The 13,811-nt window shown below is 48.9% G+C and overlaps 2 protein-coding genes across 2 annotated transcripts; one reads left to right on the top strand and one right to left on the bottom strand.

Moving 5' to 3' along the window:
* Nucleotides 1-394: 394 nt before the first annotated feature.
* On the bottom strand, nt 395-1,351 carry LOC106738192 (olfactory receptor 52K2). The gene has a single exon (XM_014600182.2). It carries the CDS (start codon nt 1,349-1,351, stop codon nt 395-397), a length of 957 nt encoding a protein of 318 aa, XP_014455668.2.
* A 10,631-nt stretch (nt 1,352-11,982) lies between these two features.
* On the top strand, nt 11,983-12,939 carry LOC102572604 (olfactory receptor 52P1). Its single transcript, XM_006259948.3, has one exon. It carries the CDS (start codon nt 11,983-11,985, stop codon nt 12,937-12,939), a length of 957 nt encoding a protein of 318 aa, XP_006260010.3.
* The last annotated feature ends 872 nt before the right edge of the window (nt 12,940-13,811 follow it).

Here is a 13,811-nt window from a genome sequence, read left to right as displayed (position 1 = left end):
CTGAGCGGACGGGACTGCGAACATTATCCATTTCATGCAAAGAACAACAACGCCTCTCCAGTTGCTGCAATTATTTATTGCACCTTCCTTTGGTATTTTGTTAATCCCATTTTCCCGTTGTTTTGGAAGATTTCCCTGATCCTGTACATGGAGGCATGAAACCATATTACCCCCTAGTAGCTGCTCCCAGTGACCATAACAACCACCTTTGTGCAACCAATGGAGTTATTCCTCTAGTTCGTATGACAGGGTTTTGCACATTGGAGACGGGAGGGAGGGCAGAAAGGGACTCTGTCCCTGGTTACAGTAAATGTGTTGGGATGTGTCCTGGGGAATGGAGCATGGGATGAGATTTGTCCATCAGTCAATCTCTTTTGAACAAAGCATCCACACCCTATGGAAACACTGGAGAGCCCTTGGTGTAGACAACTCTGAGCACCCTTTCCTGGATCTTTTTGGTCATGACCCCATAGATGATGGGGTTCATCATGGGTGGAACGAGGACATAAATGTTGGCTATGATAATGTGAATATGCGGGGCCATGCTATGACCAAAGCGGTGGGTCAGGAAGGAGAAGAACGCAGGTGTGTAAGAAACCAGGATGACGCAGACGTGGGAGCTGCAGGTGCCCAGGGACTTGAGACGTGCCGCCTTGGAGGGCAGCTTGAAAACTGTGCATAGGATCAGGATATACGACATGACGATGAGGACAAAATCTACCCCCCCGGTGAGGAAGGCGACAGTCAGGCTGTAGGCTCTCCTGGATGACGTGTCTGCACAGGCCAGTTTGGCCAGTGCCATGAACTCACAGTAGGTGTGAGCGATGACGTTGGTCCTGCAGTACGGCAGCCACTTCAGCAGGAAGGGGTGCGGGCTCAGCAGCACGGCCCCTCTCACCACCACCCCCAGCCCGATCTTGGCAATGACCCTGTTGGTGAGGATGGCCGCGTGTCTCAGAGGGTTGCATATGGCCACGTAGCGATCAAAGGCCATGGCTAGGAAGAACCCAGACTCCATGGTGGAAAAGGAATGGATGAAGAATATCTGAGTTAGGCAAGCATTGATGTTGATGCTCTTGTTGTTGAACCAGAAGATGGTGAGGATTTTGGGCAGGGTGGTGGTTGATACAACCAGGTCAGTGATTTCCAGCATGGCCAGGAACAGGTACATGGGCTGGTGGAGACTCGGCTCAGTCTTGATAATAACCAGGAGGAGACAGTTCCCTAAGAGAGAAAGGAGGTAGATGATGCAGAAGGGGATGGAGATCCAGACATGTGCAGCCTCCAGCCCTGGGATACCAATGAGGATGAAGGTGGAGGGATGGAGGAAGGTCACATTGTGGATGGCCATGGTAGGGAAAGTTGGGTTTTTGAATTATTCTACATGGCTTCTTCCTGTCCCTATAAATGGAAATAATAGTAGTAATAATAATTATAATTATTTATATATAATTATTATATAATAATTATAATAACAATAACAATTATAACAATAATAAATCATAGAGTCATAGAATCACAGACAAGGAGGGTTGAAGGTAGCTCAGGAGGTCACATCTAGTCCAACCCCCTGCTCAAAGTAGGACCAGCCCCAGCTACATCATCCCAGCCAAGGCTTTGATTAGCTAGGTCTTAAAAACCTCCAAGGATGGAGAGTCCACCACCTCTCTCGGTAACCTGTCCCAGTTTTTTACTATACTCCTTGTGAGAAAGCTGCTATCAAATCCCCCCGCAGCAACCAGGGGAGGGTTCAAGGGGATTTATAAGTCATCCATACATCCATCCAAACATCCATCCATCCAAACATCCAAACATCCATCCACCCACCCACCCACCCAAATATCCACCCATCTATGCATCCATCCATCCAAACTCCATCCACCCATCCATCCACCTATCCATCCAACCATCCATCCATGCATCCAAACATCCAGCCAGCCAGCCAAACATCCATGCATCCATGCATCCATCCATCTATAACTATAACACTAGCCACATTAGACACCGGATTAAAGTCACTCTCAACTGAAACATTAGACTTTAGACTTTGGCTTTTCAATTCATAACCCCTTATATTATATATTTTTCCTAAACCGAGTGAGAGGAAGTCCATCTATAAATGCAGCTTTCCTAATCTAAAGGTGCAAACTGAAATAAATCTTTCCTTAAGGTCCCAAACCAAGTTGTAAGCCTTAAAAAATGCTGTCAAAGTCCAGCAGCTGGGTGGGGATTATCCAGTCTATTGCACTGAGTGCGGCATGTCTGATTACGTGCCCCGGGGGCATTTTTCGTATGCATGTGGCTGGTAAAAGCACACAGCATCCTTGGAGAGAATAAGTCTGTTCTCTCAAGACTCAGGTGGCTGAACCGGAGCAGCTAGGGGAGACAGAGAGGTTCACAGACGGTGCTTTCATAAGAACATAAGAATTGCCATTGGCTGGGTGAGACCATAGGTCCATCTTGCTCAGTCTTTTGTGTCATGCAGCGGCAGAGAGGACCTAATGGAGGGGAGAGTGAATGGGTCTGACCAGTTTTTTGCCCGTTCCTCTTACACTTGCAGCCTCCAGCATTTAAGGTCAAGCAGTCCCACCTCCATGAGAGCACCCCCATATCTCACTAAGAAGGCTGAGGGTCTCAGGGAAGAGGGGAGAAGCTCCCGTAGGTGGCACTGACCCTCCCGCTGATGTTATGGAGACAGTTTAGCCTTTGATGCTTGACAAGACTGAAAACGGTCCATTCGGCCCTGCCAAGTCTGGTTTTGTCATGAGTGCATTTACAGCGTTCACATGCCCACGTACAAGTGATGTCATTATTATGTAACTTGTTTTTTTGCAAAGAGTCTGAGAAAACGTCTTACTGGTGCACTTTCCACCCCTATCGGAAGCAGGACGGTGCCTGGTACAAGGTGGTGAGGGTAGATAGATACGGGTGAGACTGAAAACAGTATGTTTATAAAAACTAGAAACCTGTTGATGAAAAGTAAAGACTTACCCAATTGGTGGCTATGTGGCTAAAGGACTATAAATATCACCAACTTAAGAAAAAAGAATCATCTTCTCTCCCTGGTCCTGACGCTGTCCGAAGACTGAAAACATCTGATCTCCCTTCAAGGAGCAACCTGCTCTTTGACAGAGAAGTGTATTCATCGGACTGGTAATATACCCATATAAGCAAATTGCTTGCTAGCTACAAATGATATCTCTATGAACATCAGTAGTTGATATTCTGTAATGCTCAATAAACCGATTTATTAAGGAATTAAAGGACTCTTGTTTGGAGAAAGTAAAAAGATTCTTGTTTGGAGAAACATTAAAAAGGATTCTCATTTGGAGAAAGATGACAGCATATTTTGAAGGCACTATTGAGCCTGCTTGCTTGCTCTCCATTTGGGAAAACAGCCAGTTTCTCCCTGTCCTGAAGGCAAGGTGACACTATCACAACATCCTCTTGCACGGAGGCTATTCCTTCCAGGGAGGGGACCCACAGGCTACGAAGAAGCAGGCGGTGGTGGTGGGCAAGTGATCATTAGGCACAGGGAGATCTGGCTTCGTGACATCAAGGAGGACTGCAGGAGACCCACCTGCCAGGGACAAAGGTAGTGGGTGCCACGAGATGTGTAGACAGGTTGCTCTGCTCCTAATATCCAGCCTGTCCACAGGAAGATGTGCCTCCCGTTCACAAAATTACCTAGATCCACAGGTTTCAGATTGCTGCTGGGCATGACAACAGCTGCCAATGGGGCTGCCGGTCACTCTCGTGATGGGAGGGGGACTCAGGCAGCGTCTGGGCACTAAGGTGGCTTGAACATTAGTCTTGGGGACGTTAGCACTGATGTCCAGACGCAGGGAGAGACTTACAGTGAGCACACAGGGGTTGGGAGCTACATATACCCTGCAGGGGAGCTGGCTCGCAGCAGAGAGGCTAGCACAGAAACTATTATAGATCCCTGACCCCCACATTGATCCCATATTTTAGGGGTCCTCGGTGGGCCCGAGAGTAGGGGCTGCTACTTTGCCCTCCAACCCCAGTGCCTCGCAGTGCCAGCCATCAGCAGCTGCGGGGGTGTCAAGTGTTTTGGGGGCGGTTTCCAGGCGGATTCCCATGACAATGCACTGAGAAAATGATGGAGAAAAGCTCCCTTTCAAACTATCTGCCCAGCTGGGTGTAACCGTAGCCCTGGGTATTTATGTTAGAGAAACTTTCAAGCAGAGCCTGACCCTTGTGAGAGCAGGCTGCTCCCGGATAAGGTTGCAGCCCATCAGCAAGCCAACCCCCCTGCACAGGACATCCAGGGTCTTGCCCATGACGGCGAGCTGGGGGAACGCCAGGGCTTGCAAAAGGGCCTGGGAAATGGGTGCTGACTTGACATGCCCAGCATCAAGGGTTCATTGACAGGGCCCAGCTACTGCCGGAGTCTGGAAGAAAAGCTTTACCCTCACTGATGGGCTTGGGGTGCTGGGAAGCTCTGGGGGTCTCCCAGTCCGAGTGCCCTTTCTCTCCACCAGCTTTGCAAACGCACATGATGCTCCGCGCTCTCTCTCCAAGCTGGCACTTACCTTGTCCGAGCCCTCTGACCTGGAGATCTCTTGGCCCAGCTGGGAGCCCCTCACCTGGGCCAGCTTTGTCCTTCCTCAGGGCTATCGCAGGGGCCAGGTGAGGATAACAGGAGAAAGCCCTTCACCCCAAGCCCTGCACTGCTGCCATGGCTGGGAGGCATGCAAAGAGGAGCGCTGTGCATGGAGGTTTATAGCCTGTGCTGTGCAGACGCAGCTCGGCTCCTTCCTCCCCCAGGAGCCCCCGGCTCAGCTGAGAGATGGGACACAACAACCAAGCCCCTGCTTCTCTCCACCCCTCACTGCATGCGGCCGGGAGGCAGCTGGAGTCAGTGACCCTGCAGGGCAAACATGCAAAAGGGTCAATCACATCGGTACAAAGCAAACCATTAGCTGCTGGAGAGGCCGTGCTGGGCACTGTCAGTTAATCCATGGGGTTCAAGGTCTTGTCCTGGCCTCCCTCTCTCTGGGGTCCCCTTCAGTCATATAACTCTTCCATATTGAGCCTCTCTCCTATGAAAAGCTTGAAGGTGAATGGAGGGTTGTAGGTTGTAGCCGTGTTGGTCTAAGGACATAGGCAGACAAGGTTCCTTGGTTGAATTTGATATCTTTTATTAGATCAACCCAAATGAAGGTGAATGGGAATTTTTTGTGTAGCATAGGCTGTAGGGGATGGAGCTGGGCTGTTCTCAGCAGGGGCAGACAGAAGGAGCAATGGGCTCAAGTTGCCGCAAGGGAAGTTGAGGTTGGATATTAGGAAACACTTTCTCATGAGGAGGGTGGTGAGGCACTGCAACAGGCTCCCCAGAGAGGTGGTGGAGTCTGCATCCTTGGACTAAGGACAACTTGCAGCCAAGGTTATGTGGCAGGTTGGTGGTAGACCTGGCACTTGCACCACTCCATCTGCTGATCTTTGCTGGCATTACTATCTCTGAGCAAGTGATTGGGGCCAAATCCTCAGCTGATGGGCATGTGCACAGCTCCATGGTGGCCAGCGGAGATCCCTTACACTGGAGACACTAACAAAGTGAGAGTTAGGCTTCATGCACTATAGCATGGTTGTGTTAGCCAGGGCTTGCAGAGCCTAGGCAGGAAGGAGGTGGCTGAGGACACCAAGAGGAGGCCTTGGCAAGCTCCTTGGTTGTGCCACAGTTTCCCTTGGTGTAAAGCAGGGGATAACTCCTGGGCACCGTGGATTATAAAGAACTGAGAGATGAGGAATTCCATGTCTGGGTTCACATCTCACGATGAAGCTATGTCTTAGAGGCAGAGAATTATGGACAACGAGGGCTGGCAGGGACCTCAGGAGGTCACATCTACTCCAACCCCTGCTCCAAGCAGGACCAGCCCCAACTCCATCATCCCAGCCAAGGCTTTGTCTACCTGGGTATTAAACACCTCCAAGGATGGAGATCCCACCACGTCTCTGGGGAGCCTGCTCCAGTGCTTCATCACCCTCCTAGTGAGAAAGTTTTCCCTCATATCTAACCTCAACTTCCCTTGCTGCATGTGAGCCCAATGCTCCTTGTCCCGTCATCTGCCCCCACCAAGTACAGCCCAGCTCCATCCTCTTTGCAGCCGTCCTGCAGGGAGGTGAAGGCTGCTATTCAATCCCCCTCGGTCTTCTCTTCTCCAGACTCAATCAGCCCAGGTCCCTCAGTCTCCCCTCACCAGTCCTGTCATAGATTCATAGATGTTAGGGTCGGAAGGGACCTCAATAGATCATCAAGTCCGACCCCCTGCATAGGCAGGAAAGAGTGCTGGGTCTAGATGACCCCAGCTAGATACTCGTCTAACCTTCTCTTGAAGGCCCCCAGGGTAGGGGAGAGCACCACCTCCCTTGGGAGCCCGTTCCAGACCTTGGCCACTCGAACTGGGAAGAAGTTCTTCCTAATGTTCTTCCTAATGTTCTTCCTAAAGTTCGTCCCCCAGCCCACAACCATTTCCATTGTCCTCCACTGGACTCTTTCCAATGTGTCCACATACTTTCTGTAGTGGGGGCCCACAGCTGGACACAGGACTCCTGAAATGGCCTCCCCAGTGTCAAATAGAGGGGGAGAATCACTGCCCTCGATCTGCTGGCATCGCTCCTGCCAATGCAGCCCAGGATGCCGTTACCCTTCTTGGCACAAGGACACACTGCTGGCTCCTGTTCAGCTTCTTGTTCCCTGTCCCCCCCAGGTCCTTTTCTGCAGAGCTGCTGCCCAGCCCGTCACCCCCAGACTGCACCGGTGCCTTCTCATCATGTGCAGGTTGTGTGATGAACTCAACTACTTTCAAACCTCAGGGGTTTTAGTAGCCTCCTAAGCCAGCCGCTCTTGTAAAGCTCAGGGCATTTTCTTGCATTCCAGCTAAAGACAGACCACCTCACTCTTTTTTAGTCCATTGTTGTTACACCTTACACAGATTTGGAGCTGCCCTCTGGGGTTTTGGGGCCTAGTGGAAAACTTAATTCACCAAGAGGAAGTGATAGGACATGATGGTTAAGATTGGGATGCTCCTGCCTTGAGCAGGTGGTTGGACTAGATGTGACCTCCAGCCCAATTCTCGGATGACTCTCTGAAGTAAAAGCAATAACAGCACAGTGCTCCCAAACAGTGATCTGTGTGAGAACCCCTTTTAAAAGTAGTGGGTACTCCCTGTTCTCAAACCACTGCAAATAACTTAATACACACTAAACCACAGTGCTATCATGTGTGGCCAGCGACCTCTGCCACAGCTTTGCTTACATGGTTACACCTCAAAGACAGACAAACAGAAGGAATAATGGGATGGGTGCGTGGATGGATGGATGTTTGGATGGATGGGTGGATGGGTGGATGGATGTTTGGATGTTTGGATGGATGGATGGATGTTTGGATGGATGGATGGAGGGATGGATGGATGGATTGATGGATGGGTGTTTGGATGGATGTTTGGATGGATGAGAAGATGCATGGATGGATGGATGTTTGGATGCCTGGATGTTTGGTTGCATGGATGTTTGTATGAATGGGTGGATTGATGGATGGGTGTTTGGATGGATGTTTGGATGGATGAGTGGATGCATGGCTGGATGGATGTTTGGATGGATTGATGGATGGATGCATGGCTGGATGGATGTTTGGATGGATGTTTGGATGCATGGATGGATGGATGGATGCATGGATGGATGAATGTTTGGATGGATGGATGGAGAGAAACAGCTTCAATTGTTTCCCTCTTTCTCTATCTGGATCTAAGCAATGGGTGATGGGAGCCCCATAAACATGCTTCAGGTGCAGCATTTCACTGGAGCAATGTCCGCTGTCCTCAGCACAGAGCTGGAGGTGGATGCCCAGTGGTACAGAGCTTTGGATATTTGGGCAACGTTGACATTCATGGGAATGAGGTGGTGCAATCTTGCTCGCAGTTTGGCAGCCCTTGTGTTATGCATGGGTTTTACAAAGCTGTGGAAAACCAGGCATCACTAAATGTGCCTATTACCAGTAACACCCAGTAACCACAGCTGATGTGATTTGTGGTTGTAGGCCTTGCTGGGGCATTGATCAATATGTGCTGCTTACACAAAGGCTTTGCTAAAGCATTGGTCAGAGTCATAACCCTGTTGGAAGCATGAACATCTCGCATCAGCAAAACTTGGCATGTGGGATAGATGGGCATTCCTCCCAAAAGACAGGAGGGGGAGATAGCTGTACAAGGGGTAGGATAATCCAAGAGCAGGGTGATAAACCTGGAATGGGCACACCCAGTCAGGACATGAAACAAGCCCATGGCTTATTTATACAAGATGGTTTGAGATGGAAGACACCAATGGGATGCGACGTGTCATTTGTTTTGATCATTGTATAAAAGGAGAATTGGAAATTGGGGAAACTTTTGTAGCAGCCTGGAGGAGCTGCGTGGTGGTGTGCTGACAACTTTGTCACAGGTACAAATGCTTTATCTCCCGCTCTGATATACTTGTTACGCCAAAATGTGTTAGGGCTGTGCTTGCAAATAAATCTGGCCGAATCTTTGCCCTCAGACCAAGCCCGTGGTTGTTCTTTAAGACAAAAGTGTTGGGATCTCCTGGCTGCCACTTTTCCAGCACCAACAACACAACAATAACCCTTATGAGGACAACAGCAATGATGACACCGATAACTGGTAACAAGAAAACTTGTGCAAGTGCAGGGTCTGGCCTGATCCTTCCCATGTTCTGTATGTGAGGGTTTTGCTTCCCATGAGAGATCTTCTCATGCATCTGTTATGCGTCTGAAAACTGGCAGCTGGACACAGCTGCACGGGAAGGGGAATCCAGGCTCTTGGGTCAGATAGCTGTTTCTCAAACAATCAGGGGCTCAGACACGGCCGAGCAGACCACACGCGAATCCGCCAAAACATCAGGAGCAAGGAATGCATGGATTTGGGTTTTTTGGGGGTTTTTTTGCTTCTACTGTATTTTATTTATTTTTATTTTATTTCTTATATGCCAGCCTTTCCAACGGGGGCTCAGGGCAGCTGACCATAAAATACATTCTGCTAAATCCCATATAGAATTAACATCAGTTTGTTACTAAATAATATCCCAATTTAGCCTTGCTGGCTGAAGACCTCTGCAAATAAGCAGGTCCAACAGTGTCTAGCTCCTTTGGGGCTCCATACTTGCAGGCAGGGAGAAAAGCAGAGGGTTATTAATAATCAGTCCCCAAAGGAAAAGGAAGAAGCTGCTGGGGCTTCAGAGCACAGACTATAAACTGCCCTGCACAGTGTCCCTCCCAGAGACTTTCTTTGCATGCCTTCCACCAGGCTGGTGCCGCCCGGACCTGGGTTAAGTGAAGCATTTAGAGCCCCAAAATGTCCCTATCTGTGTGTAATGATGCAGAAGAGGCACAAAGGAGGGTGCTTGTGAAAGGCTTCTTGCTGTTGTGCTTGGGGCTATGGAAAAAAGCAGTGGCTAAATGAGCTGAACACACTGATTAATTTAATCTTGCTACACGGCTTCCTGTTGGCTTCCCTACGGAAGATTCACAGCTGGCCAGATGTTCACCCAGTAGTAGAGGTATGGCACTGTGGCATCTCCTACGTGGGAGGTGTTCAAGAGGAGGCTGCATAAGCTCTGGAGGGAGATGATTTAGGAGTAGCATTCCTGACCAGACGGCTGTTGAGGTTATAGAGTCATAGACAACGAGGGTTGAAGGGACCTCAGGAGGTCACCCCCCTGCTCAAAGCAGGACCAGCCCCAACTAGCTCAACCCAGGTGCTTTGCAGTCTTATGCAATGAGAACATAAGCCATGGGGCATTTAAAGACCAGAGCTTGTTTCTCAGCATTTTCACACCGTCATTTCTAGTTCATGGAAGAATTCATCCATGGCTGGTTGTACCCCTGAACAGGGAGACGTACCTAGCCGTGCTAGTCTGAAGTCAAGCAGAAGGCAGGGAAGATTTGCACCTAACAGGCCAACCAAGGTATGCATATATATAACTCTATATGTCTATCTCTATATCTAATTGGTATGCAGCTATATAATATATAGATAGCACAAGTTTCCATGGGCTGAAGTTCACTTTATCAGATGCCATGAAAGGAGCTACAGAAAGCGGAGTATAAGAAGGAGATGGAACTAGAAAGCCACCCAGGCTCCTGGGAGGTGCCCTGTACTGAAGATGGTACAATGTCATCTCTGATTTGCCCTTGGCATGGAGGTGGGTGATGCTTCATATGTTTCCATGTGACGTTTGTAGGTATTAGATTATTTTTCCCCCATCAGCCACCTGGAGTAGGAAATGAGACCTCTCTGTTTTGTGGGACTCCGGGGTTTTGTACGCGTAGCCTGAAATCACGTTTGCGTTTCAGATTCCAGACTCCACGAGGTTTTGCTTTCTGTTGGACTCTTTGTCTTCCAGCCCCTTGTGCCGTGCATCAGGCTTAGGCATCTGCACCGCAGCAGCATTTAACACTGCGTGCATCTCTCCCGTGTGCATTTTAGTGGATGATCTCTGTGCTGTCGTGCAGCCGGCAACCCTGCACATTTGCAGCAAGTCTGCAATGATCACTTCCAAATTGGCTTGTTTAAAGTTCTGTTGAACCATTCATAGGAAAGTGCGCTTGTGATCTGCATACAGACGTCTCTCCCTCTCCCCAAACCTCCTGTTTCTAAGGATATAAACTCTTGTTTATTTTCAGATATTCCTTCTTTCAGGTTTCCTTGTCTGCTGAAGACAGCAGGCAGCAATCCAGCTATGGAGCAGAGGGTACTGGTGATATCAATCTTATTTCCAGCCATTTCTTGTACAACAGCACTGTCTACCTCAGGATAAAGCAGCCTAATCACATTTCTGCATGCCAAGCTTGGAAATGCTTGTCCTCCATGCAGGACCAGAGACAGGCGGAGCTCCAGTGTCTCAAAGCATGGATGAGATGATGGGGCAGGGATTTAGGTTTCTCTGGAACTGGGGAACCTTTTGGAACAGGAGGAATCTGTACAAAAAAACCAGGCTCCACTTGAACCAGGACAGGACCAGACTGCTGGCAAAACATTGAAAAAGGTGTAGAGCAGATGGGCTAGGATAGAGGTCTATAAAATCAGGAAGGGTGTGGACCAAGTGAACAGCAAACAGTTGTTCACCAAGTCCCAGAATGCTGAAGCTAGGGGGCACCCAGTGAAATTCCTAGGTGACAAGTTTAAACCTAACAAGAGAAAATAATGTTTAATGCAATGCATCGTTAACTTGTGGCACTCATTATCACAGGAGGAGGTGGTGGCAGAGAGCAGCGCCAGGTTTAAGAAGGGACTGGTTAAATTCATGGCTCATAGATCTATTCATGACTATTGAACACAATGGCTGGAGATGTTTCCTTTGGCATCTCCAAACCAATAATAGCGGACACCAGGAAGGGCACTGAATAGGGGCTAGATCGTGCTTTCGCTCTATAGCATCCGCTTTTGCCAATGTTGGAGACCGAATACTGGACCATTGGTGTCACCCAGGATGACATGTCCTTTGTTCTTAAATAAGCCCTTGATCCTATTGCCCATGAGGTCAAAGGAAAAAGCACTGTAATAGTAGGGTGAGTGATTTGAGGAAGAGAGAGAATATGTGAACAGCTCAGTTGTTCAGTCCCACGTCATTACATCGGTTTGCAATGTGCTACTTTCTCTAGGGAATTATTTCCTTTGGGTTGGCACTGGGCGCTGGGAAGTGTGGAGTCAGCTTGGCTTATCATTGCTAATTGCTGTGAATCCATAATACCCTGTTGTGGCAGAGACCCATCTCTCACAGGGCAAGGAGAATGACTGGAGTGGTAGCATGTGTGACATGGGCAGAGTATATTTGAGAAACAAACAGTGAGAAAACTCTGGATCTTCACGTTCTCTTCTGTTTATTAATGAGTTCTTTACATGTTGGTTTTCAGGGACTGGAAGCATCTATGGAGACTAGCTGAACCTCCCAGCATACCCTGCCATGGCCAATCCCAATGGAACCACCCTCCACCCCTCCATCTTCTTCCTCATCGGTGTCCCGGGTCTCGAAGATCTGCACATCTGGATCTCCATCCCTTTCTGCACCATTTACATCTTCTCTCTCTTAGGGAACTGTCTCCTCCTGGTTATTATCAAGACTGAGCCGAGTCTCCACCAGCCCATGTACCTTTTCCTGGCCATGCTGGCGATCGCTGACCTGGTTGTCTCCTCCACCACCCTGCCCAAAATCCTCACCATCTTCTGGTTCAACAATGGTTATATCAACATTGATGCTTGCTTGGCTCAGATATTTTTGGTCCATTCTGTTTCCTCCATGGAGTCCGGGTTCATATTGGCCCTGTCCTTTGATCGTTACGTGGCCATATGCAACCCTCTGAGACACTCGGTCATCCTCACCAACAGGGTCATTGCCAAGATCGGGCTGGGGGTGGTGGTGAGAGGAGCCGTGCTGCTGAGCCCGCACCCCTTCCTGCTGAAGTGGCTGCCGTACTGCGGGACCAACATCATCGCTCACACCTACTGCGAGTTCATGGCACTGGCCAAACTGGCCTGCGCGGACACGTCATCCAGGAGAGCCTACAGCCTGACTGTCGCATTCCTCACCGCGGGGGTAGACTTGGTCCTCATTGTGGTGTCATATATCCTGATCCTTTGCACTGTCTTCAGGTTCCCCTCCAAGGAGGCGCGTCTCAAGTCCCTGGGCACCTGCAGCTCCCACATCTGCGTCATCCTGGTTTCTTACACACCTGCGTTCTTCTCCTTCCTGACCCACCGCTTTGGTCATAGTGTGGCCCCGCATATTCACATTATCATAGCCAACATATACCTCCTTGTCCCATCTATGTTTGACCCCATCATCTATGGGGTCATGACCAAAAAGATCCGGGAAAGGGCGCTGAGAATATTTTTCCCCAGATGCACTCAAGCACTTTCATAGGACAAGACAGTCAGTGGAGAAGTCTCGTTCACTGGTCCCAAGTGACTTCCCCTTTACTTCACAATAACCATCTGTCCCAAGGCAATACAGAACCCAGAACTAGGATTTCACCAGCATTTACTGTATCATGCCCATGATCTTCAGACTGAACCAGAGCACTTTTTTTCCAAAAAACATGTCCCTTTTGGTTTGAAGACTTCATGTGGTTGTCTCATCTCACCCAGCAGTGTTGCATACATATGGAATACATGGGAGGACTGATGGGACCTTGCAGGTGATGGTTTAGAGACATGTAGCAGTTCTCCATCCTGTCCTTTTGGGTCTCTCCTAAAAGAAAACTTTTCCAACCCTGTGGTCTCTTTGTTGGGGGCCGGGGGGAGGGATGTGTGGCTGGGTGTGTCCTGGCCACGTCTGATAGGTGCTGCTGCTGAGATCAGTGAAAGTTTCTATCTTCTGGAGGAAGAATAACCATGCTATGGTATTCTCCCAGAAAGCACCAGGGGTGGGAGCTAAACTTCCTAACTCTGGCTGCTCGTTCTTCCTCTCTCTGTGCTAGTATGTCCTGTGTTGTATTAAAAAGGGAAAACAAAGCCCAAAAAAAAGAAAAAAAAAAGAAGGTGACACTGACAGCCCATTATTTACTGCAAAACCCCCCAGCTTTCTTTTCTCAGTAAGGATCTTGACCACCACTTAGCAAGTGATAGTAAGAAATTTCCCATTTAAAAGTCTTTCTACAGATGAAAGAGAAAGGAATAAGGGGACCATGTTCAATTGAATGCTTATGTTTCAATCACTGTCAACACGTTCTTTTTTGTGTAATTAATAGAAGTTCAATGTGTACTTCGCTACAATTATTATAGTGGGAACCGCTG

This window comes from Alligator mississippiensis, chromosome 1 (assembly GCF_030867095.1).
Source record: "Alligator mississippiensis isolate rAllMis1 chromosome 1, rAllMis1, whole genome shotgun sequence".
NCBI lineage: Eukaryota > Metazoa > Chordata > Crocodylia > Alligatoridae > Alligator > Alligator mississippiensis.
Note: the sequence above shows the minus strand (reverse complement) of the source record. Positions and strands in the feature narration are given on the sequence as shown.

Excerpts from the sequence above, each read along its gene's own strand:
- LOC102572604 (XM_006259948.3), top strand. The coding sequence starts at position 11,983 with ATGGCCAATCCCAATGGAACCACCCTCCACCCCTCCATCTTCTTCCTC.
- LOC106738192 (XM_014600182.2), bottom strand. The coding sequence starts at position 1,351 with ATGGCCATCCACAATGTGACCTTCCTCCATCCCTCCACCTTCATCCTC.